Below are 27,323 nucleotides of genomic sequence, written 5' to 3' on the forward strand. Positions count from 1 at the left end.
GTATCCTAGATCAGCAATTATCAGACTTGGTTTTTAAGATGCAGATTTCCTGATATTAAAGGAACAGATATTCTGTTTATTGATTTGTTCATCTCAAAGAAAGGCCTGTGTGCAGTGGCAAAACTTCTTTTCCAGGGAAAATTATTCATTTTTTTTGAGATATGATATCACAAATTGTCTAAGGCTTATGCAAGGCGAAACATTTCCATTTCATTTTTGTATACATTCCAACAATGAGATGGTTTATTTCAATTCCATTGCATAGTTGTCTTGAAGCACCACTTATATTTGTTTTAAGGGACAGCCGCAAAAAGCCAAATCTAGACATGATCTCCTGAATTGCACCAGCACAATTTAATACAATACCATTACATTGAAAACATTTACACATATTAGAGCTGCAAATCTACTTATTTTAGGCATAGTTTATATAATATTTTGACAGACAAAAATATATGTTTAGAACCATTATATGTATCTGTCCATTCAATAGCAAACCTACAACAAATTACACATGATGCCGGAGTAAATTTTCTCAGAAACTAAGAAGAAAAAGTCACACTTTATGTTTAAAAGAACAATGTCAATTCATTATTTCCAAATGAAAAATGCTAATAGCCATTACATTAGATTCACTTATTTCAAGCTTACATTCATTTCACATTCACATAAAATTCATTATTTTTAACTGTAGCAACAAAGTTGAATTTTGACACTGAGCACTTGAAAGCCTGATGACTTTTTAGTTCAGCTACAAGCTTGATGTTTTCGAAAATATGTGTGGGAAAAAAATTTAAATTACCCAAGAAACATGTTATAATTAATGTGGAAGTATGAAAATAAAATATGTTTTATTTTAATGCTTTATCCAAGTATTGCCTCCAGGGGTTAATATAGCCAGTGTATCACATGTTTCCATTGTCTTATTTTCATCAAGAATAGATTTTTGAAAAAAAAAAAAGAATAGATTTTTGAAAATTAAATCAACTGACTAGCGGGAAGAATATAAAGCCACCAGCATTACCCATGATGTCAAATCAGAGCAGGGATGAGCATTAGGCAATGTCTTCTGAGTGTCACAACAGTATTCCTTCCCTGGAAATGGGATAATGTGCCTAATGACCCTGTGATCATTTTTTCATTCTTTTTGACCATCAACATTTTTTGTCCTTTAAAAAAATCATCTCCCTAATATTTAGCACATGTATTAGTGGATTTTATACTAAACTAGTTTTTTATAAATCTAGTTTGAAAGTAGGTATGAAATAACGTGAAATAAAAATAGGACACTATTTGTTGATTCACATTATTTATCTAGTTTTTAATATCTTAGACAAGATAAATTTTCCCTTTATCTTTCTATTATTAGATATTAATGAATGGAATGAAAGAAATTTTCACTGTTAATATTTATTCCATTTCACTGGACTTAAATATAGTTATTGCACATATTTGAACATATATGGACACCTTTTGCCCAGTAAAATTGTAAACTGTAACATCTTCAAAGAGACTCTAAGCCCCTGTTGTATTCTATTGAAATATAGGTGATGTTTTCTATGGAATCTGGTGCCTAACTAGGTTGAAATAAGAACTCAGAGTGACGGAGTATGTACAGTTATTCAGACGGTGTGCTGGAAAGCATGGCACATCTGAAGGAGCAGATCTGCCAGGAACTGCATCCCCAACAGTTAATCACTTTTCCATGCCAAATGTTTCCATTACTGAACTTTGTCTTTGTGAGCTTCCTGCCCTGGGTTCTTCTCTACATTCATGTCTTAGAATCTTGGGACTCCCACACTTACAGCTTCTTTCCAAGTCCTCCATTGTATATTGATACATTATATCAGATTATAGAGAAGATTCTGAGCAAATTGATGAATGAGAAGAATTCTCATTATTATTATTATTCTCATTATTATCAAGTATGGATGATGTTCTATAAAGACTCTGAATGTGACATCATATTCTCCATCAAGTTCTGATAAAGCATTAAAATATGGGACATTTCAACATGTAAAATATTTAATTCATATTTTAAAAATTACCTGATAAAAAATAAATAAATAAATTACCTGATGAATCTAACTCATGTTTAATAACAAAGGAGATGTATCATTTGATGCTTGGAGACAATTAAAACATTTTTAAAAAAGGAATTCTAGCTTCTTGAACACATCTTTTATGCTTAATGTTGAACACTGAATTAACTTCATTTTGTCTACAAATTGCAAAACAAGTGTTTTTGGACAAAGTGCTTTAGTTTAAATAAGTCATGTTGCCTTTCCTTATTGGATCAAATGCTCAGATAATTTAGCTTATCAATTCACTCTGTTTTTAAAGACACAGCCCTTGTTATTTCTACAATGTGACTACTGGGAAAGCATTTAAAATTCTAAAATGGATACAAATCATTGCAAATATATATGCCTCATCCCTGCTCTATACATATATATATATACACACATATATGTACATATAAATGTGTATATATATGTATATACACACACATATTTTTAACTCCAGAAAAGAAGTAAAATAGTATTTAATGACCATCTCATGAAAGTTATGTGGATGCCAAATGTTAAAATTGATGGCTTTTTCCCTTTAGTACATATTTTTACTTTCTGCTTTCTTCTGCATTTTAAAATTCAGTATCTACTCTCTGTAGTGGTGATTTGTCTAGTACCTAAGATTGGCTTTGCATTAAGTGCCACAGAGTTACTGTCTTGACACTAAATCATCTTCATTAATGAATTTCCAAAATTGAGAGGGTTTTGTTTTTCTAGTTTTATCAAGATGTGCTGTTCATGCCTCATTAATCCTAACTGGTGCTGTGCTGCTACCTCACCTTACATATGACTCAATTTCCCTTCCAATACTAATTTAGATAGGAAACCACAACATTACTTCTTTTATCATGAAACAAAACTATATAAACCTCAGATGAAGGCAAAAATCCACTCATTTTCCTATCACCTTCTGCTTGATGGCATTCTTGATTTATTGCTTTAAGGTTGCCTAATAATCATGCCTTCCACCCTCTAGGTACGTGTCTCAATGCATATGGTAGCTCTTAGATACACTCAAGTGAACCAGTGCTTCTCTACAAGATGGATTCGATTTTCCTATTACCTTGTACCTAAAGAAATGCCACGACACAATATGTCATGTGTGAGTTTGTTTTGTCTGTGCTCAGAGTAATATGTCGTGCCACTACAAAAAGGGAAATGAATTGCATATTCAGCAAACATTCTAGTTAAGGACATGAAAGAAGGGATTAATCAACACATCAGGGCAATCACTGGTTAATTTGTTGCACCATTCATTGGAGTGATGGCCAGTTCCTCTCCTGATTTCACTAATGACAATAAACTAAACCCACTAGCATATTAGCGGACAAGGTCTGGATCAAGTTCACCTGATTTCCTTTGCTCTTTTGTATCTACTTCTTTTTTTCAGAATAAAGATAAATACTCTGTTTGGCCCTCTGTTCTTCGAGTAGGGCTTAATTCGGTTTTGAATACTTAACAAAACTAACTAAAGTCAGAATCAAATGGGGATGAGAAATATCGATGCAAGCTGTTGCTTTCACAGATGCTTCCTTGTAGCTTGACTTGCATTTGTGCAATTGCACTTTTATATGGATTTTTGATCTCCTGAATGCTGTTTGTTCTTAAAGTATATTTTTTATATGCTGCCACCCATCCTTCCTGGACTAGCCTGCTATTGGCACTCTGTTCATGAAAACAGTATTTTATTTGGATGGGGTCATTACAAGTTATCTTCAGTCCCCGATCCTTCTGGGCTGGAGTCGACGTTGACAAAGGCCTCCTTATTGGTAAAAGTTGAGCTGAGAGTTAGGCTCTGTCGGGGCTTCACAGGTGCAAGTTCATCCAATTTAATATTTTCATTTTTGACCAGAACTGTCTTATCCATGTTTTCTTCACTGTGCCTTGCGACAACAGCATCAAATACATCTAATTTGGGTGGCAACTTTCCACTTTCAAATAGGTATTTGGCTAGATAGGAGATGCAAATGTTGGATAAGAACGAGGTAACCATGGCAAGGGTTTTAAATGGGAATCTCTGATTATAAATGCCATTCTTATCAGAGTAATAACCAGGGTAAAAGATCAAGGGCTGTAGGTACAGATACGGCTCCCCTCCGGTTATTCTCAAGAAAAGGCCAGACACATAACCTGCCACGGCCCCATATGTGTTGGTTCCCTTGACGAAGAGCACACAGAGCAGCTGTGGGAAGATGATGATGTAAACGAGGTCTGAGCTGAGGTACCAGAGCCCATACACGCTCTTCGTTAGTAAGGCCATGGCTGTGGCTGAAGCTCCAAACACAAACACTGTGATTCGCATAACCCAGATGATTTCCTTGTCTGATGCCTGCAAGAAATTGCCACAGGGACAGCTTTTCACACAGTGCACTGGCTTATTTAGGTGAAGAATGAGATGCATTTCTGTGCCTTAAAGCTGGTCTGAACAATTGCCCTGGTTCTATAGTTCTACCTGGGCAAAATCAACCTAAACCATGGTATAGGAGGCAAGCAATCTAGGTGGCCTCTCTTGTGGGCCTTTGGGAGGGGTTTTTGTGTGTCATGCACAGGAAGCACTGGCAGCTACATCTTTCCCTGAATGTGCAGGGGAGAGGTAAGATGAACTTACGTGCTGTCATAGGGCAATAATAATGCAAGAAAGGATGTCACATACTTTACATGTTAAGTAGTAATTCCTATGTGGCTATGAGGAGGCATGACCCACCCTGGCTTGCTGTCTCCTGGGACTCCTAGCATCTTTAAAGCCAGCCACTGTAAAAATAACTGGGAGCATTTTGTTTTCACCTAGGAAAACTTGAGAAAGGCAAAGCCTTGGTGAAGGAAGAAAGTGGATAGGGGTTATTGGCTTCTCAGTGACATAACAGCACTGTTCTGCATCTACTTGATTCAGTGAAGTCCATTACACTGAGAAACAACTTTCACACCAAAGTGGACTTAGGAGTTTAAGCAAAAAGAGGGACAGATGCTACACAAATGCCCATGAAATAATTTACTCACCATGTTCTACTTCACATTTCTTGTCATACTCGATGTAACTCAAAGTTTTTCTAAGATATTTTAGGTTTCATGACTCTTTCATTAGAAGGACAAGAAATGTAAATTACAGCAATATGACTGTACCTTTTGAAGTTTCTCGCTTTGATTTGTTCCCTTCCATACCAACATGATTGATAACATGCATTAAACACGTTCATGTAGAGCTTCAATAAAATTCAGCATTATTTAACCTTGTATGCTTAATCAAAGTAGGGTCAGATTTTAATATAGGATATTAGTAAATACATAATACCACAGATACAATAAATACAACGATGACCACCACTACAACAACAAAAATGTTATGTTTGAAAAAATTTGTTCTTACATTTTGTCTGAATGAAAGCTGGTAGATGTTCCGGGCAAACATGGAACTAGCTGACAAGATTGAAGAATCTGCTGATGACATAACAGCAGCAGAAACTGCACCAAGACCAAAGAAAGAAATGTACACAGGGCAGAGATACTTCAGAACAATTGGTAAAATCATGTCTGCTTCCTTGTTGCCCTTGGGATCTGGAGGCCTGTATGTAGTCTGGTTCCAGTCTGTTGAATAGAAACAAAAAATAAAACAACCACCAAAGAAACATTAGGTTCTTTATCCATCTGGGGGTCATCTTATTTACCAGGAGCTCTTGAAATAAATTCAGAATGCATGAATTAGTCTAATCAGAGGAGAATTCTATAATTAGGTCTAGAAATCTAACTGGGTATATTGGTCTGAGAAGGTGGGAAGTCCATCGTTTTAGATTCAATTCTGGCTTCTAATAGGTTTTGGTTACACTTAGCCTCATTCATAAGACCTGTTATCTATCTATCTATCTATCTATCTATCTATCTATCTATCTATCTATCATCTATCTAATCTATCAATCATCTGTCTGCCCATCTACCAATATCTATCTATATCTATCTATATCAATCTATTTATCATCTATCACCTATCTTCCCATCTATCTACCAATCATCTATTATCTATCTACTTACCTACCTACCTAATATCTATTTCTCTTCTGCAATTGTGACATCAAACTGTACAGAATCATAGAAAACAAGCATTATAAAACAAAAGCATAGAGTATTTATTTCTTCAACCAGCTGGAGATATGAGAGGACACTTACTGTTTCAGTCCTCAGCCATACATGCATTAATGGATAGACAATAGTGGGGCTATTCTCACCCATCCTTTTCTTGTATAGGAACTTGGTTTTGGGGCTCCCTCAACATTATTTTTCTCCCAACTAAATTTTTCTTGCATTGGAAATAGGGAGGCATGATAGATAAAGGAAAATCTTTGTTTTATTGAGTAGAAAGTACAGGTATGAGGCTGACATTTTCAGGAGGATTTTGGACTCTGTATAAAAGGACTCAAAGCATAAAAGATAAAATGCCTTTCAAGGAAGCATGAGGGCATGGGTACCAGAGATGCACAGGCAACCTTTTGCAATACATCTCTGGCTAAGTCTGTGAGTTAGGCTATTAAAAACAATGAATCAGTTTGACAGTCGTGAGGATAAGGAAGAAATGGGCAGAGAATGGCAAGTGCTTAATCTTGTTAAAGCAAGAAGTAAAAGGAAGAATCATCATTGGATTAAATCAGTTCTTGGCAAACCCGAATGAACATAGGGCTCTCTCAGGCATGCCTTTACAATGCAGAGTTCTAGACTCTTATCCTGAAAGATTCTGATTGCATAGGTCTGAATGATGATAACATTCAGCCAAATCTGGGAATTCATCAAATTATAGCTAGTCAATAGATTAATCATTGGAGTAAAAATTCATTACAGAGTATTATCAATTTGCTTTATCTCACAAAAATAACACAGTGAAGCTGATTTAGAAAAACTAGATGATAAATTATACAACCACACATTTCCATACTATATATATATATATATATATATATATATATATATATATATATGAAGGTGTTTTCTTTAAAACCACAAAGCTGAAGTACGTAACATGCAGTTTCTTCAAGCATATAAAAAGGTTTTTGGAAAAAATAAAATAGGTAAAGGTGCTTTCAAGTTTTAAAATTTGAAACTTAGAAATTATATCTGTATTTTTTCTTATTTCAGCAAGTTTAAGTCTTTTTATCATAATCAAAGGAATTGCATGATCAATCAAACATTGTCAGCAGTATTTTCCAAAATTTTCCATTAACTATTTAAATGCAGCCAAAAATCTGAGTGTTTTGAATTATACAAACTTATCCATTGTCAGTCTGAGACTCATCAACATTCATATTATTCTTCTTCAACAAAATCTGAGATGAGCCACTAGTAAAATAGGCTATAAGATTATTTAGATTTAATAATGAGTTGGTCTGTTTAACTCTAGAATTCATAGAAGGAATTACATCTTTGAATTGATTTTTTAACAAATGAAATTCTGCATTGTCTAATATGTTTTTGCATATTATTTAGAAAATAGTTACTAAGGTTTTATTGTAAAGGGTACAAAAAATATCTTCTGCACCATGCAAGATAGAGAAAAATCATGGTGAAAAAAATAGAACAATAAGTTTACCTTTGAATATTTAGTTCTTTACTGTTTAGTTATACTATCATGTACTGAAGAATACAATAGAATCTTTAAATGCACAGTAGTATAGCTTTTTTTTTTTTTTTTTGCTTAACTTTGAGGGCATAATTCCAGGACCAAATAGGGGTGATTTCCCTTGGATCCTACCACTTTTTTCTTCCCCCATTTTCCACTACAATTGTTCAAAGCCATTCTTTGTTGAAGCCAATTTTATAGCATTCATTGAGATGTTATGGTACCAGAAATAACAACCAACAATGTGAACCTGATCCAAGAAAAAAAAAGATTTTTTTCAGTCTGTTGTTCTACAGCACACACACACACACACACACACACACACAAGCTCACCCACACACATGCACAAGTATATATACATGGCCAGATTTGTTTCCTGATTGTGACATAAATGTTATCTTTTATTCAAAGGCACACAATTACCTTTGTTAGTCATCTCTTTAAGTGTTTGTTTATGACACGGATGAACAACTGGAATAGGGAGTATGCACTATGGACCATGACTGCTCTTATAAAAGTTACATGATCCAGTAAGTAGTTCTACTAACTGAAAATCAAAATAGCCATGAGAGTATCATCCTGTATCATCTTTTCAAAACACAGTGGAATGAAAGGTAAACTTCTTTAGTCTGTTTTAATGACCCCTACCGACTGGACTCCATTGAATTTGGATTATTCTGATGTATTTTCATGAAATGCTCTTGGAAGCTGTATAGCATAGATACATAATTGTTAGGAATAATTAAGCTAAGGGTGAGATTTAAAAAATGTTCTAGATAGAAGCTAACTAGGAGATAAGCATTTCATAATGATCTTTTAACCAATTCTGAGTAAAGACTTAGTGCCTTAAGTCTACCTTAACCTACACACTTATTTATTTCCCCAAGGAAAAAAAAACGTTTTATTAACAAAATATTAAAAATGTAAAATAGGAATCTCAAGTTCAAAGTGGTCCTTAGGTGTCAGGTAAATTTTCAAGCCAGTAGCTTTCGACTCAGGTCAAATTTGACCAACTGAAGGGCTTTAAGAAACACTGATCTCTGGCTCCATCTTAGATTATTAAAATTAAATCCCTGTGAGGTAGAATAGAAATAGGTATTTTTTAAAGTACCTCTCCTCCTCCCCCAGATGATGTCAATGTGCACTTTGGTTGAGAACCACTGCTGACAGGATTACATATACATAATTGATAAGTACATTAACATGGGAGGGGTATGCTCACATACATTTTATTGGTGGGGAGAGCAATCAAAAACTGTTTGGAGGCACTGAGGTTTAATAATGATTTGAATGCTATAATAAAGGTTTGTATCTGAATAAGATGAGAAACAATCAACTATGTGGGGGTAAGAGGGCAAGTGGGGGAGGGAGAGCCACTGTGTGGTAATTGATCACTTCAGTGAAGCTTCATGGGTCAATTAGTGAAGCTGCAAGAGATATACCTGTTGATGCTCCTATGGCCCCAATGAGTATGGCTGGTAGAGCCATGATCAGGCACCCAAAAGCTGCCAGGAAAGACAACACTTGAGCATAGGTGGCTGAGGATGAAGAGAGGACCCTCTGGAAGTAGGCTTGCCATGGGATTCCACCCAGCATCTGCATGGGAACAACAGGGACTCAGAATGAGGTGGAGGCAAACAACATCTATTAGGTATTCTTTTTTTCTTTTTTTGTATAATTTTTTATTGGAGTTCGATTTGCCAACATATAGCATAACACCCAGTGCTCACTCATCCTGTCAAGTGCCCCCATTAGCGCCTGTCACCCAGTCACCCCATCCCACCGCCCACCTCCCCTTCCTCTACCCCTTGTTCATTTCCCAGAGTTAGGAGTCTCTCTATTAGGTATTCTTAAATCAGATTCTTTTGAAACTCACAATCACAATCGTCCTATGGCTCTGAGGTGCCATAAATGTCAAATATCCCAATTGCAATCATCTCATTGTCATGTTTTCAACTGTGCAGAATTTCCTCAAGTTTTTTTTCCCTTCATAGTTACATAACCCAATCTTATCTATTCTTAATTTACCTACTTTAAGCTGCATTACAACTACCCATAAGGAGCCTACAATTTGTTTTCATCTAGAGGTTCTAATCAACACAAAATTGTCTAAAAAATTTAAGATTCTCAAAGGAGGAACTTTTATTTGAATCAATAAAACCCAATAAATATTTCTGGACCAGGTAATGAGATGGTTGTCAAGGGAATGGTTCTTGCTCTGGAGCTCCCTGCTCACCAGGAGAGTCAACGCAAGGCAGTGTTTTCCAGAGTGGGGTGTGCAGAATGTCCCAGATAATATAGAAGGGCATCAAAGAAAATATTAGAATCTTTATTTAGACTCATTTTTACCTCATACTTATGTGTTACATTGTTTTTATTAAATGATTACAAAATGTGTTAGTATGCTATGTATGAGTAATTAATACTTACATATATCTTGTGGGGGTGTTTAAAATTCTTATTGAGGATATGCAATCATGAAACTTTTGGAGACAGTGAACTATAACGTAATTTGTTGCCTGTTATAAAGAGGTTTGTATGGGAAGGAAATTGAGGAACAATTAACTATTCAGAGATAACAGGGACAGGGTTAGATGGGAGGAAGGACAGCTGCATGGTAATCACGAAAACCTGCAGAATTGACATGGAGTCAGTCCTTAAACACTGAGAGGGTGTCACTAGGTAAAGATGGAGAGAGAAGCGAACACCGGGCAGAGAATTCAGTGTGAAAAAGGAAGAAAAAAAAAAAAGCAATGAAGCAGCTCTGAGATCACTGAGAAATTGGCCTAATGAAAGGTCAGGGTTGTAGGAGTGGCTAACGAGGAGGTGGAAATACCTTCCTCATGATCACTGTCATGGTTCTCTGACTCACATGCAGTCAATGTTCATAAATATTTATCATATGAATGAGTGAACTGGTGAATGCATTTTCCATATTACATTGCCTGTCTCACTGGGCTCTAAATTGTGGGATGTCTTATTTGTCATTGTCACCTCTGTGCCAATCAGAGTGCTTGTTACATATTGATTCCAATGCAATCTCCTCCTTATAGAAGCTATGCATGTTCAAAAGTTTTTAAAAAAAAAGTAAAAGAAGAAATTCTAAAATTCATAATCCATGCCTCAAGTCTATATGCTTCAAAAACTTTTCCTTTGGTTTGCAACCTATAAATCAATACAGATTTTCCTTGACTTATGATGGGGTTACATCCCCATAAGCCCATCATAAGTTGAAAATATCTGAAGTCAAAATAAAAAATGCATGTAATACACCTAACCTCTTGAACATCATAGCTCAACCTAGCCTGCCTTAAACATGCTCAGAATACTGACATTAGCTTATAGCTGGGTAAATCATCTAACACAAAGCCTATTTTATAATAAAGTGCTGAATATCTTGTATAATCTATTGAATACTATACTGAAAGTGAGAGACAGCACGGTGTATGGGTACAGAATGCTTGTCAATGTATCGTTTGTTCAGTCTTCTGGTTGACTGGGAGCTGTGGCTAGCTGCCACTGCCCACCACCCTGAGAGAGGCTCGTACTACACAGTGCTAGCCCGGGAAAAGATCAAAATTCAAAGTATGGTTTATGTTGAATGCTATCGTTTTCTCATCAATGCAAAGTTGAAAACCTGTTAAGCTGAACCATTATAAGTCAGGATTATCTGAGTATCATTAACATTTTCTTTACCAATGAATATTCATCAATAACTTCAATGCCTGTATGAATTGATACACCACAATTTACATGCCAATCTTTCTGGACATTTAAGTCATCAGAGCTTTGTAACTAAAGTAAAATCTGCCCTCCGCAGACAAACAGAAGTCCTAATGACAAGGTGGGAGATGGGTTAGGAGGAGTGAGATGCAGGTAGGTGGGCTGCCATGTGGAGACTGTGAAGAGCCACCACGACAGGCCAGCTGAGGAATACTGCCAGAGAACAGGTTCAGAGTAGGGCTGGGAGATACCTTGGAGATATCCAGAGCAAGACCCCACAAGTCATTTATGACAAGCAGAAGTTCAGAGAGACAGTTGGAAGATGGGAGATCATTGGTGAAACATTTTAAGGCTTAACTTCTACAGTTCACTCATTCTTTCATGCAACATCTATCATTTCACATCCACTTATGCTGCATTTTGAAGAATGAACATGACTTAGTTATATAATTTTTTTGAGATGGAAGAAACTTTATTAGTCATTGGATATAATGCCTTATCTTAAAGATTAATACATCTGAGGCCTAAAGTGTGGTGTAGGAGAAATGATTTTAGGGTCTTAATGCTCAGACATTTCGATTCAAATCCCTCACTCAGACAATGGTGTGATTATCCACAGACTGCCGATCTTTTCTGAGTGCCATAATCTCCTCCATATAACCCTAAATAAACCTGCCATGCTGATACAATTTCACACACACATAATATTTAAGCCCTTTCTCCCTTCAATTCATAATTATAAGCCATTCTAGAAAAGTGTCAGCCAATACATTTCTTAACAATATTTGGGAAAGAATTTCTCCTCCCTACCACTGGAAACAATTTGTTTGCATGTTTTCCTGCCTTCTTACCTGGAATTTCTTTACTGGGACAGACATATCTACTTTTTTTTTTTTTAGATTTTATTTCTTTATTCATGAGACGCACACACACACACATAGAGGCAGAGACATAAGCAGAGGGAAAAGCAGGCTCCATACAGGGAACCCAATGTAGGACTCGATCCCAGGACTCCAGAATCACTTCCTGGGCCGAAGGCAGACACTTAACCTCTGAGCCACCCAGGTGTCCCGACACACACTTTTACTGCTGAAATTTAGCAAAGGGCCATGAATACAAAGTGAAATCACCAAAATATTGTGAATCCTCTAAAAAGTTAACAAAAATAATTTCCCCTTAATTTTGATATAAATGTTAATCTATTTCTTATTTTGAAATTAAATATAGTGTTTTATTCTTGTAAGTAACCCAATTAGCAAAATCACGAAGTCTGACAGGTTCTTTTGGCTTTCCCCCTCTTCCCTCAATATGTGATCTTCCTTTATTTTTTCTGTGCCCCACATCTCGCTGCCAACACCTTCACCCAAAAGTTCTGTAAGTTCCTAAGCTGTCTCTGATTTACCAGTGCTTCTTCTTGGCATCTTTCCTGAGTGACACCTCCTTTCCAAACTTCTGTCTGTACTAAAAACTCTTTGGCAATAATTTACTTATTCAGTAATTAAAGACCAAATGGATTATTTATTTCAGAAGATGTTGGTTTTAATGCCTTAAATCCAAAATCCAAATTAAAACTTTTTGATGGCTTGGTTTCAGATTGGGGAAGTCTCTGTGGCTAGGGCATGGTGTTCCTTACTTACAGCACAACAGAAATGTGGATATGCCATACATTAACCCATAGACATTGTCTCTTTAAGACTTTACACTCTCTCCACTTTGACACTAGTCAGCTACCATAGTCAGTAAGTGGCTCCATCCTTCCAACGAGAAGTAGTCAGTGCAGAAAGAGACATGAGTCAGCAGGTGAAATTAACATATAAACCTTAAAATCTTAAAAATGCATTTGATTTTAGGAAAAATGAGATTACATTCCTCAGTTAACGGCATTACTTACCAACAGCAGAAAACTATCAAGCCAAGTGTAGACTTCAAATGATTCAATGGTCCCCAGCCAAGGCTTTTGGTACTTGGCATGCAGAGCAGTGTACCCAATGTCAGTAACTGCAGAATGTGACAGGGCAAAAGGGACGCTGATCCACTGTAACCAAAGAGGAATGTGACATAGTTAAGCTATGACTTTTGCCTGTCTTATATATGCAAGTTTTAGCCACACACTTTGTTTTCTAATAGACCACAAAAGCTCAGTTGTTCTTCCTGTCCACCAGAGAAGAACCTAGAATCATGTTCTCTGTGGGATGCCATGAAATACTGATTTACAAAAGTTAGTAACATATTATCTATGCTTGTGCTTAATTTTATCACGTCATATCAATTATAGGAGCAGTCAGCCAACCTTTGAAAGAAAATATTAAATTTGAGAACATAGGTATATTGGCATATTAACTTTTAATGTTTTCTTTGAGTTAGTGAAAGGTGTCCATTAATAAAGTGACAATGAAAAATCTAACTGAGAACTTGGTGAGTGAAACAAAACTTCAAGGGTGAGCCCAGTGCTAATAGGAGGAAGAGAATGGAGAGATCATCTAAATGGAACAAGGCAAAGAGGAGAAGAACATAAAGTGTGTGCGCACATATTTCTTGTGTGACAAGGTTTGCTGGTGTGGGAGTGGGTTAGGAACATGGGAGAGAGAAACATAAATACATGGCAAGAAATTTTAATTGCAAGCTAAGGGATTTATATTTTGTTTTATAGGCAACTGGAAGCTAGAAGCATTTCTTCTGACTTATAAAAAGATTTTAGTAGATTTCTTCTGCATTTTAATATCACAGATGTGAACAGTGAGCTTAGGAGAAGGAGGAGTCAGGATAAGCAGTAGGTGAACTGGTATGATCCAGATGAAGGCCTAAAGTAGAGCCATGATATTGGAAATGGAAAGACATTGGTACTGAAAAGGATTATGAAGGGAGATCGAGCAGCTCCTAGATTATAGTAGGAAGAAAGAGATCAGAGGGAGAAGATGAACAGATGAACCTCAAGTTTACAGTTGTCAAGCTCCAAGGATGGTGATAAAATCAACAGAATTGGAGAATTTGAGAAAAGGAGATAGTTTAAGGTGTGAGTTGCTTCATTAATTAAGTGTGCATGCATAGTCTTTTGAAGCTTGGATAACAAACCATAGTTGGCCTTTTACTCAGTCAAGTCAATAGGCTCTTAACTAGTAATCAAAAGAACTTGATTCCTTGTCAGTTTAGTTACATTTTGTAGCAGAAAACCACTCTGACATCTATCTCACATATATTTGTCCTATCATCTTTATACTGGCATGCTTGATTTATGCTCCTGTGTGTTTTAAGTTCTGACCTCATGAAAAGCAATGAGAAATTACGTCTACCGAGAATAAATAGCTTCATCCCTGGTGTTGGCTTTCTTAGTATATCAAGTGCCTCAGCTAAGAAGTTTGTCATTGTCAAACCAACCTTGCCTCCAAAGTTCCAAACAGAGATTTATTTTTGGAAGTTTATGATGATGCTAAGGAGAATTCTGAATTTCAGCACTGTCCATTTGGTTTTGGCAATTCAAAAATAAGAAAGTAGAAGTGATTGAGAATTAAATTGACTTGAATTCAGTTAAGACACTAGTGAATGAATTCCATGAAATGCACATAGACACTAGGGGAAAAAAGGAAATGTTGTGATTATTGCTAGCATATGTAAATTTATGGCTTAACTATAATTTTAGTTGTAGTCATTTCTTTTAAAAATTTCCTGCCATTATTAAGGATTCTAGAAAATAAAAAAAACAAAACAAAACAAAAAATGAATATGAGATTCGACTCCATTTTTCATTTCTAAGTGTCTAGTGTAAACACTAAAATAGAGGGAAGAGTTTTTCATTATGAGGAAAAAAGAGGAGGCTCAAAGGTGCTTTAATCATCCATGGGAAGGGTATCACGATGTGCAGTCTGAACTTCCTCTGTGGCCTATCTGTGAGGGCACCAGCCCTACACACTATGTCTCTGAGATAAAATACATGTGAGTGAGTACTACGCTACAGTGCCCAGCATGGAGTACTCACACCATTTTCTTTGATATGTCTTAGGTGTTGAATATTATTGTATATAAAATAATATAGTCTTCACATTTTAAGATGTTGAGCTTACAAAGGCTCATTGTTGACTAAAATGTGTTCATAACACACCAAAGCACTCTTAACATAATACAAGTAATACATCTCATAATTATACAGTACTTTTTACTGAATAAAACACACATATATTTCCTAATTTAATTTAGAACTTATAAACAATACATAACGAACCTTTCTAGTGCCTATATAATTAAGCCTTTTCTTTGTTTTCAGACCCCAGATAGTGATGATTAATATTGAAACCCACAGTTTTTCCAATGGGATAATTTCTGTCTTATGAGAAGTCTTACAGATCAATTAAAATGAATACAGGGGGGAGATTAAGAGACCAGTGCAGGAGGCACCTGGGTGGCTCAGTCAGTTAAGCATCTGCCTACAGCTCAGGTCATGATCTCAGGGTCCTGGGATCCAGCCCTGCCTCAGGCTCCCAGCTCAGAGAGAAGCCTGTTTCTCCCTCTCCCTCTGCCCCTGTCTCGTGTTCTCTCTTTCTATATCAAATAAATAAACAACATCTTTTTTAAAAAGAAAGACTAATGCAGGTGAGCACCATTGTTTACATTTTAACTCTGAATAACGTATGTTGCCTTCAAACTCAAGGAATAGCACACATAAGTTTCCATCAAATGTAGGCATGAAGGGAAGGAAGCCCTAGGCCTTTTTAAGAATTAAATTGAGGGCATATTTTCTGTTAAAATCTAACAAAATGACTACAGTTTTTTGTCCAATTAATTCACTGAGAAATTTAAAATTTCAAATGGTATATGATCTACTATGTATTACTCATGACAGAAATGACATTTCTATTAATTTTTGCTGAATTAGTATAATACCACAGTACCTTTTAGAAAGAAAAAGGAGAGGAAAGGAAAAGAAGAAGGAAAGTCTGTGAATGGCTCCACTTACCAGGCCTATGAAGATGCAGAAAAGCTGAACTACATCCGTGTAAGCCACAGAATAGAGACCACCCACTAGTGTATACAGAGTGGCAATCAATGCAGAGACGATGACAGAAGCTTGCACGTTGGCGCTAATGATCACACTGATGGTGGCTCCTGAAGAAAGCAGACAAGAGAACACTGTGGTCAAGGTACTCAAATGGATTCCACTTTCTGTTCAAGGATATATTGAATGTTCCGTGACAGTAGGTATTTCCCTGTGTCATGTGAAAAGTATTGGATGATCAGTTAATGTAAGTTTTCATATGAAAATCTTATAATCTCTATAACTTAAATATGTATATACATATATATACTTATGTATATAAATCTACATATATTTAAACACATTCTTTCTCTCTGAAATTTATGCTTTGCTTACTTATTTATGTGGGACCCCCAAAATTCATGACATGACTTCAGAATTCCATGAAATATACTAAATTTAATACTACTATAAGAACCCGAAATAATTTTACTACCTGTCTTAAACTGACTTAATTAAATATATGCAATATATTTACTCATATCCTTGAGATAAGCCCTATCACCCATTTTCCATTAATTCTGGCCCCTGCTAGCTTTTTAAATTCATTTTTATTTTCATTTATTTTTATTTTTTAAAAATGTATTTACTTTTTGTTGAGAGAGAGAGAGAGAGAGAGAGCAGGGGAAGGGGAAGAGGGAGAAAATATCCAAGCAGACTCCCACTGAGTACAAAGCCCAGCATGAGGCACAATCTCATGATCCATGAAATCAACACCTAATCCAAAACCAAGAGTCAGACACTTAAGCAACTGAGCCACCCAGGTGCCCCCTTGTTGGCTTTTTTTAGATGATGGATGGTATAAGGTAACAAGGTTTAAGACAAGTGTGTAGATGAAAATAATAAAATTAGCAAATTTTATTCCAGTCCTACTGCTAGGACACCAATGTGTTGAAGGGCCCTAGATTTCAACTGAGATTTTTTTTTTTAAAGATTTTACTTATTTATTCACAAGAGACACACAGAGAGATAGAGGCAGAGACAGCAGAGGGAGAAGCAGGCTCCATGCAGCGAGCACGATGCAGGACTTGATCCCAGGTCTCCAGGATAACACCCTGGGCTGAAGGCGGCACTAAACCGCTGAGCCAACTGAGATTTTTAAGTAATTTTCATTATCAGAGTTTTAAGCCTGCCTTAGAAATAAAATTTAAGTTTTTCTTACTTTATGTCTTTGTTTATTGAGTTTGTTGGTGTCTATATCTTGGATGAGAATATTAGAGAATGTACAATTAGACCACTATGGCTCTTGGACTTCTCTCAGAATTCACTTGCTGCTTTACAAACCCTTTCCCGATTGTTCTCAAAAGCTACATATTTTATATTGTTAAATGTAGCAATTACAGGAATGCTAACACACATGGAACAAATCTGTGATTTTTTAATATCATTAATTGCGATCTTATATTCTGCCACCACTTCTCAGTTGCATGCTAACAGTGTGCGCAACCCACTAGAGATGAAAATGCATTCATTTTCTCAAGGAGCAGTAAAAAATATTTTGATCTAAGATAACAATACAAACTATTTTTCAATAATTTTTTCTTAGTGCTTTGAATATGGTAACAAAACTATTTTCTTGAGTAAAGCAAATGAATAAAAGGAAAAGACTGACAAGGAATTGGAAGATGAAGACAATGGAAGGTAGTCAATTATTTATAAATGACTTTGGGTAATTGACTGAGTTATTGTTGTATGGATATTTAACAGGCTTTTTTTTCCCCCCTTGCAATTATTTACTTCATGTTGAAACTTTAGTTGCAATTCTTTGCCATTCTTCTTTTGGTCTGGTTTTCTATTTTAATAACATTTCTAAGTACAATTATTACCCTGCCTCTTTGGGTTGCTGTTTAATTTTCTACCCATTAGTGAAAATTTTATTAATTCTACACCTCCAAAAGGAAGGGAAGGAGGCTGTATGCTATAGAAGAAAGATCACTGGACTAGGATTCTAAAGATTTGGATACTGGTAAGTACTACCATTTGGTTGTAACTCAGTGGTTTTAAAGAAGTCTCCCACTTTTCTATTACTATTAAGATTGGGATTAATTTTTTCTTTAAAATATTTTCTAGATAATTCCATCATTTGTGGTGAATAAAATAAATTACCTGCTAATGAAATATTACTTTATTCATGCAGCCATAAAAATAAACATACTATAAATAAAATCATAAAATTCACTGAATTTGAGCTGTGAGAAGTGTAAATATACATCTTTAAAAGATTTTATTTATTTACTTATTTAGAGAGAGAGAGAGAATGCATGAGTTTGGAGAAGGGCAGACAGAGAGGGAGAGAGAGAATTCCAAGCAGACCCTAGTCTGAGTGATGTGAAGATTGATCCCAAGTCCCTGGGATCATGAACTGAGCCAAAATCAAGAGTTGGATGCTTAACTGACTGAACCACCCAGGTGCCCCTTACAGATACATTTCTTAAAAAAATGTTTGTAAAGGATGTTTTCCATTTATGGTAAGAAGATAATTTAAAATTCTCCTAAGTTTCTGTTGTGAACTAAGCACATTCACAGGAAAGTGGTAGTAGATATTGTATTTGTCTTTTCTTAAGTATTCCAAGTTATTTCTAATAAACACTAATTTTGAATTATGTCCAAGTATATTTTTGAAGAAAATATGTATTAATTTAAAAATACATATTTTTGGGATCCCTGAGTGGCTCAGCAGTTTAGCACCTGCCTTCGGCCTAGGGTATGATCCTGGAGTCCCGGGATCAAGTCCCAGGTCAGGCTCCCTGCATGGAGCCTGCTTCTCCCTCTGTCTATGTCTCTGACTCTCTCTCTGTGTCTCTCATGAATAAATAAATAAAATCTTTTTAAAAAAAATATTTTCTTTACCAGAGCATATATTTCAAGCAATAGCAGCAATGTTTTTATACATGTTGTTTGATATGTGTGTGCATCTATGTTGATATATATATACTAATACTAATATATATATACTAATATATATATACTAATACTAATATACATATATGTTGACATACACACAGACATAGAGACACATGCTCATATACAAAAATAATTAATTGAAGCAAGTTCAGAGTTTAGTTCAAGTTTATATTTCCAAAATACTTTAGAAATTAGTTGGGGCACCTGAAACCAAAAGACACCTGGGTGGCTGAGTTGGTTGAGTGTCTGACTCTTGATCTTGGCTTAGGTTATGATCTCAGGGTTGGGACATCCAGCTCCATGTTGGGCTCCATGCTCAGCAGGGCATCTTCTTTTCTCTCTCTCTCTCTCTCTCTCTCTCTCTTTCATTCTCCCTTTGCTCCTCCCCATTCATGCTCTCTCTCTTTCTAAAATAAATAAATCTTTTCAAAAGAAGGAAATATTAGTTTATTAATTCAATTCTCCCTTCAGGGCTCAATTGTATAGATTGATCTTTATTTGATGAGAGTGAAAATTTTGTATTCTGTTAGCTATTCAGCCCACTCCCTTTTTAATATCTCAGCAGGCAGTTTGTTCTTAAAACCAACATTTTCTAGTGTTGAAACCAATGACAAATGAACTACCCATTGCTTCTTGGCTAATGAGAGCAAGGTGGGAAGAAAGGTGCATTTTTACACATAATTTCATTAGGATATAAGTGCAGTGGTAATTATGGCCTATTATTATATTGCACCAAGAAAGTGCAACATTTTCCGCTGAGGTATATGTTACTTTATAGCTATCAAACTCTCTTCTACATCAAATCATCTCTTCATTTTGCAGTTGGAGACCAAGAAGGTAAGATTATATGGGAGTTTGAAAAAGAAAGGTGTGAAAGGTAATATAAACTAATATCTGATATTACAGAGGACAGATCTGATAATAATACTGAAACCAAAAAACAAGTTTGTGGTATGGAATATATACCATAGAAGGACATTCATCTTTTAAAAAAATTTTAGATTCAATTAGCTAATATGTAGTACATCCTTAGTTTTAGGTGTAGTGTTCAGTAATTCATTAGTTGTGTATAACACCCAGTGCTCATTACATCACATACCCTCCTTAATGCCCATCACCCAGCTATCCCACCTGCCTCCACCTCCCCTCCAGCAACTCTGTTTGTTTCTATAGTTAAAAGTCTCTCATGGTTTGTCTCCCTCTCTAATGACTGGAACTGAAGAGTATTATGCTGAGTGAAATAAGTCAGAGAAAGACAATTATCATATGGTTTCACTCATGTGTGGAATATAAGAAACAGTGCAGAAGATCATACGGGAAGGAAGGAAAAACTGAAGGACATTCATCTTATCTCACTTTTGCTTTGACTACTTTGGGTCTAGCTGTAGACTGGAGCCCTTTATCTTCATTTGTAAGATGAGATAAAGAGAAACATATGTAGATGCCTGGATGTTAAATATGGACATATTTCAGTGAGGAAGGTTGTGAAACTTCCAACTCTGTTGATCCACGAGAAGGAACTCAACACTCAGTGAAATGATCTGTATTTCCCCGTGATCAAAAGGAAGGTTATGAAGCCTGACTGAAGATCTCCTGCTATCCCACTGAAATCTCCTGTTTTCTAAACGTTACAAGTGGGTTGAGAATCAGTGGGCCAAGAATAATTTGTCCTTAGCATTAATTGGACTTGGTAGTAAGTTAAACCCTAAGGACTCTAGGTTCATTTTCTAGATCCCTAAACATGTTTACAACCCAGTACTTTAGGATTACATTGAGAAAACAAGTGATGTTTTTCTTTTTCTCTTTTGAAGAAAGTAGAGATGATTCACTCATTCATTCATTTGTGATTAAGATTACTACTATTAACAGGACACAAGTCCTGCCTTCAAGAAATTTATAATCCCTTTTGAGAGGTTGGATTTGGGCTTGCTATAGATTAACGGGCACATAATCATACAAAGTGACAAGTCCAGTGAAAACAAAATTCCAGGTGCCTAAGGAACCCCACAGCAAGGTCAGGACTACTGGTCCAAGTAAGTGACATGTAAGAGAAGACTGAAGGACATCTCCTGGTTGGCTTGGCAGATGTGCAAAAGGGAACAAGTCAGAAGCAGAGGGCACCTGCACTTACACAGTGTTAGAGGCAAGAAAGGAGGTGAGGCCTAGAGTTCTGGAAGGAGGAGGAGGGATGGTGAGAGGAATCAGAGTCTAAGTCATAAAAAGCCTATGCACCCCACTTAAAAGTTTGGAAAAGAACAGTAAAGGAACAAAATGCGATTTGCATTTCAGAAGAATAGACTAGAGGAGGAAGTCTGAACAATAAACAGGGAGATGGTTGCATTCACCCAGGTGAGGGAAGCTGCAGGTGGCCTGGCCTGGGGCTTTAAGGGAGTAAAGTTGTGTATGTGATGTTCCCTTAACCAGAGAGAGGCAGAGGTCCTTACCTAAGGCAGAGAAAATGGCTGCAGCCCAAAACATTTCTCCCATTAGAGCGGGAATAAATAGGAGCCCACCCATGCGTTTTCCATAGATCTGTTGAAACGGGTCTAACATGGTCACATATCCCTTGGAACGCATAGGCTTTGCAAAGAACAAACCACCTAAAATAAATTAAACAAATGTTTGTGAGAAAATAAAAAATCCATAATATAATAGTCTTTGCCAACTTTTTACCATCTATATTTTCTCAAGGGAAATAAATTTTTAGAACACTTATTTGTGTGGAGGAACCAGTCTGAAATATAGTGTGAGTACAGAACCAAGACATATTTAGCAAACATGAATTTCTTAACACCTTTGTCATTGTATGCATCCAAAGGGCCATTGGATGGTATATCTGAGGCATGTGGATTGAAAAACATGGACCACTCACTAAAATGGTGTGACACTCACTAAAATGCCTTTGTATCACCCACCATAGCATTCAGATACTAATTAAGCTCAAGATCCAATAAATGTATTTTAAATGAAAGAAAAAAAAAGAACTCTGTTATATAATATTCTTGACTTTTTCTTAGTTTGATTTACACAAAGAAATTCAGGTACAATTCAAGTTAATGATATCTTTACTATTTTTAAAAGAAAAAAATCATATGTTAAGAAATTCACTATTCTCTTACCATAGATCAAGGGATTTTTAAAAAACATATTCCGTAATCAAGAGATCAAATAATCTAAGCATTATTGTTACCGACTTCTGGTAGCAGGTACTTGAGAGATTCCTGGTAACATTTTTTTCCACAATAGTTATTCACAGTTTGACTCATTATTTCACTTGTTATTTGTACTCCTCTTCTTTATGCTTTACTGAGTGGGTCACTAAGGTTTAAACTTTCACTTACCTAAAATCAGACTAAGAGAATATCCAATTGGTGCTTGAGCCCAAGCTAGACCATAATCTGGTACATACACTGCTTCGGCTGTCCCATTGATGTAACCTCCTCCGACCCAGGTGGCTGGAAGAGAATGAACAGTGAGGGAAAGACACTGCCATACCCCAGACCTGCTCAGTTTAACACAGTGGCCAGTAGCCTCCTATGACTACCGAGCACCTGAATATGGCTAGTCTGGTTTGAAATGTTCTGAGTGTAAAATACACATTGAAATTAAAAGACTAAGTGTGAAAAAGTAAATGTAAGCTATCTCAATAATTTTTTTGTATTATTACCTGATAAGATGAAAACATTTTCAACATAATTGAGTTAAATACATTCAATTATTTATATTTATTCCCCCTATTTTTTCATGTTTTTAAAGTGGTTTGTAGAAAATTTAACATTCGCTTTGTGGCTCACATCATATTTCTCTTGGTCAGTGTTGCCCTGGGTATTTTCTGAGTCCATTTAGTCGTCAATACTTTCAAACCATATTGTTATATCCCAGAGTCTGACATTATATACAAAATATTATGTTACTATTTCTATTCTATCTCTTTTTTTAAGATTTCATTTATTTATTCATAAGAGGCACAGAGAGAGACAGAGGCAGAGACACAGGCAGAGGGAGAAGCAGGCTCCATGCAGGGATCCCGACATGGGACTGGATCCCGGGTCTCCAGGATCAGGCCCTGGGCTGAAGGCAGCACTAAACCACTGAGCCACCCGGGCTGCCCGACTATTTCTATTCTCAATAATATTACAATCTTTCCCCCCACCCTCCATAGCATGAGGTCAAGTTTCTTTATCTTAATGTCTTTCTGTTTTAATTGTATTGATATTCTCACATTGATCTTCTCACATTGATCAGGTTTATCTTCTTGCGGGGTTAGGGGGAGGGTTTCACGCATGCACAGGTGTGGATGTACGTGCCTTTTTAAAATTTGTTATTAGGGTCATTTCTTAAACACCCTGAGTATATAGGATTTAGACAGATTTGTTCTCCATTGTAACATACTGTTTACTTTCCTAAATTGTTAAAGGAGACATCGCACTTTTACTCCAAAGTGTCCTAAAGTGAGTGTAAATTATCTTTCCCAAGTGCCCCGCATGCATTTAGACATAAAAAATGGCATTTAGAATTTGAAAAGTTGACTGAATACCCACTTGCATTCTTTGTTTTAATCTGGGTCTTTTAGTAAGATATTTGATATTTCATGGAGAATAATAAGAAAATGTCTTCTTCAGTTGTCATTTAATAGAATATCTGTAGAATAATAGCTGAAGGAGGAGGCCAAGGAACCAAAGAAAACACGTGATGGTTAAACAAGATTGGACCAAAAAGGATCTATAAACTTTACCATTTTCTGTGACAAGGCAATATCACATATAATTATTGCTAAAAAGCTAAAGTTAATGGAACACTTAAATCTTTACAGTTTATATCCTTTGAAGAGTATTGCCAAGATATTTTTTAAAATTCTCTGTATAATTTGTGTAAAATTATGAGGAACATAATGGCTTACCAGATATGAGTCTGAATTCTAGGCTATATCATCCAATTGGGAATAAAATTTAACTCTGAAAAGTTCTCTGAAATCTCACAGAATATAAGTAAAATAAATAATATGTACATGAAACTATCAGAGACAGATGTCTCTATTGTGTTCATGCCAAAATATATCTGGCTTTTGCTCCAAATACAAAGCTAAGAAGAGAGTGTTGTGGGGTTAGTCCTATTGCTTAAAGGTTAACATGAAAAGATCTCTCCCTGCAAAGGAATTTCCAGCACATTTAAATGGAAAGTGTATATACAAAATCCTCAAGTGGACAAATATGCTCTTGGCAGCCACTCTCATCTGCCTGGAAGATTTTACGTGGGTCTTAACAAACAACAAATGCTATAATTTGTTTTTTTCATTGTAAGCCCTCCTGAAAATTTAAACAGTTTCCCTCCTTCACTGGGTGTCTGACTAGGACTTGAAGAAATGATTCTCACAGGTACTGAATCAGACCTGATTCGCCTATTAGGCAACTGGAACTGCTAACACCACCCAGCATCGTCTCATTGCATAAAGTGAATGGTCTTATGAGAACAAAGCCTATTAGTGATCATTTGTCTTTGCGTAGGTCTCCTCTCCCTTGTCCAAAAACGAAATAAAACAAAACAAAAACCTTGGTGACTGAATGATTACAAACATTATAATATAGAAATGAAGACTTGGTTACTTATCATGTGAAAGTCCTCCCATTTTTATCAGTCTTGTCCCTTTTATGCCAGAATTTGCTCTGCATGTTTGTATATTTCATGTCAGACTCGCCAGTGAAAACAAGAATTCTTTCAAACTATGTGCATTTTTATTTTTTAATCTTTATTCTTTTTCAAATACATACAATCAATGAATGTAACAGGGTTTAGATAATATGGTTCAGGATTTAAATGAATTATAATATTGACCAAGATTCTTTTCAGTTCTGAAAGACTAAAATCTTTCAAAATCGAGCTAGACCATGATACTTCATATGAAATATCATGATTTAAATTTTTCTATATACTTCATTAGACTATTCTGTTGAAAAATAATTCTAGATGATAAAAAAACAAATCCTGGAATATGATCTTTATGAACACAATAGATATAACATTAAACTAGAGTAATAATAGCACATTGTAATGAACAAAATTTACAATGAGCAAAGATTTTGATATGGACAATCTCATTTAGTCTTTTCAACAGTTTTTTGAGTGGGATCAACTCTCATTGTTTTATTTTGCTTTTCTTCTTATTTTCTTTGTACAGGAAAAATCTGAAGGGAATATAATTCACTTCAGACATCAGTATTGCATCTGGATCTTTAGGATAAAGAAGAAATGTTTGTGCTATAATGAACAATGAACATTAAGATGTAAATGTGTATGGTGTTCATCCATAGGTAGATAATAAGAGAACATCTTAAAATGTATACCAGCATTTTAGTAAACATATATGCAGGTGGTAGACTACTGGATGATTCTCACTCTGTTTTTGTACTTACCTGTGTATATTAGATATTACAGAAAATATTTTGCACGATACAATTTGTTCTATATATGTGTATATGTAGAAAAACTGAGGAACAGAGGGTAAAAAAAGGACCCTTTTACAAATGATGTGCCTTTGTAAAGAAAGGAAGTGAATTCAGCTGGAAGGCTGCAGGCAGTGCATTGAGGAGGGGCCTCAGGGTGTGGCTGCTGGGAGACCTGTGTTGGGTGCTGACTCCAATCCTTGTTAATCATGTAACTCTGCATCCTTACTCAACCCCAGAGCCCTTTCACATTGCTCAAATATAAGGAGCTTCATAAAGATCATATGAAACCATATGCAGTTGGCAAAGAGTTAAATGAATATAAAAGATGCATATCTGAAAAATAAAACGTATAGTCCATAAACTATTCTAGAATATTATAGGTTTCAGATGGCCAGCAGAGATGCAGTCTTCACAGATTGCTTTGGTAAACTATTCCATATACAGAGGAATCATCTCAGGGCTGAAATTGGGCATTATTTGGATATATTTCTGATGAGATACTTTTCAATGGGCCCTCAGAGTTCCAGTTAGTGTAGATTATGTTGCTAGTATTAAAAAGCCTAGTAAGAATTGGAAGTGAAATGTGTGTTGTTGGTGAAAATGTATCAAATACCTTTGTTGTTTTTCAGAACTATTTTCTACAACCAAGAAGAATAAAAAAGAGAAACAAATCACCACTTAAACAGAACCACCTCTGGGCATCAGCTCCTCAGAGCCCAGGGGTGGTTTGAATAGGAGAAGGCTGCAGATGCTGGCTGAGGCATTCCTGTTAGGACACGCCCTAGCTTGTCCCCTTTTATATCAAGGTTCCTGGGAATCTTTTTTTTTTTTCCAGTGCTGTGGATTCCTAACTTGTGATTGTCTTCCTCTGAGGAAATTAGTTTATTAAATGGGAGAATTAGGTTTCAAAACAGGACATCAATCAATTTGGAATTGTGCTGCCCCTAACTGATTTATTCAGTTGAAAACCATCACGAGTTAATGTTCATTGACATTCATCATTTAAGAACACCCAAAGTCACAATTTTGTGCCTAAATTAGTGAACAGGATGAGATGCTGACTTTATTGTGTAACTTTTAAGACTAAGACACTTCTCTACCTCTTTGTTTTTATTCTATTCCCACCCACTGAATTGTCCAGACAGCCCAGATTCATTTCATCGATATTCTGTCCAGCGATTTACTATAAAATCATTTTGTTCAAGTACTACTGAGTTGAAACCATTTTATTTTTGTTTTAAATAAATGAAAAGTTATTTTTAGAACACATAAGCAGTGAACATAAGGAATCCTCAGAGGACAAAGGCTACGGTTTGCTTCGTCACTCTGGGAAAGCAAGGAGGGGTGGGCAGCATGGCGCAGAGGCATCAGAACCTACCTGTCATGGTAAATGCACCCACCAGCAGACCAATGTCTCGGCCACCAACTATGATGGCCTCGCTGCGCTCTTCTGAGCTGCCGCTGTTTTTGGTTCTCCAGGCAGCCCATATTCCAACCAGTAATATTAGAAGGTAGAATACGATGATAGCTATCAGGCCTTCCACATGGAAAGTCAT

At 36.0% G+C, this 27,323-nt stretch overlaps 1 protein-coding gene across 1 annotated transcript; it reads right to left on the reverse strand.

Annotated features, from left to right (window-relative positions):
* Positions 1-3,774: 3,774 nt before the first annotated feature.
* SLC5A7 (solute carrier family 5 member 7) lies at positions 3,775-27,323 on the reverse strand. The gene is made up of 8 exons (XM_055329318.1): positions 27,146-27,323; positions 22,666-22,779; positions 21,769-21,924; positions 16,343-16,491; positions 13,286-13,429; positions 9,114-9,267; positions 5,437-5,654; positions 3,775-4,401 (listed from the first exon to the last, which is right to left on the reverse strand). The coding sequence occupies exons 1-8, from the start codon at positions 27,321-27,323 to the stop codon at positions 3,775-3,777; spliced, it is 1,740 nt and encodes a 579-aa protein (XP_055185293.1).

This window comes from Nyctereutes procyonoides, unplaced genomic scaffold (assembly GCF_905146905.1).
Source record: "Nyctereutes procyonoides isolate TBG_1078 unplaced genomic scaffold, NYPRO_anot_genome, whole genome shotgun sequence".
In the NCBI taxonomy this organism is placed as follows: Eukaryota; Metazoa; Chordata; class Mammalia; order Carnivora; family Canidae; genus Nyctereutes; species Nyctereutes procyonoides.

Bases quoted from the DNA above. Each gene is read 5' to 3' on its own strand.
- SLC5A7 (XM_055329318.1), bottom strand. From the start codon at position 27,323: ATGACTTTCCATGTGGAAGGCCTGATAGCTATCATCGTATTCTACCTT. The intron at 22,780-27,145 runs GTAGGTTCTGAT...ATTCTCTTCCAG, and splicing joins GGGTGCATTTACCATGACAG to CCACCTGGGTCGGAGGAGGT. The intron at 5,655-9,113 runs GTATATCTCTTG...TCTATTCAACAG, and splicing joins GGCCATAGGAGCATCAACAG to ACTGGAACCAGACTACATAC.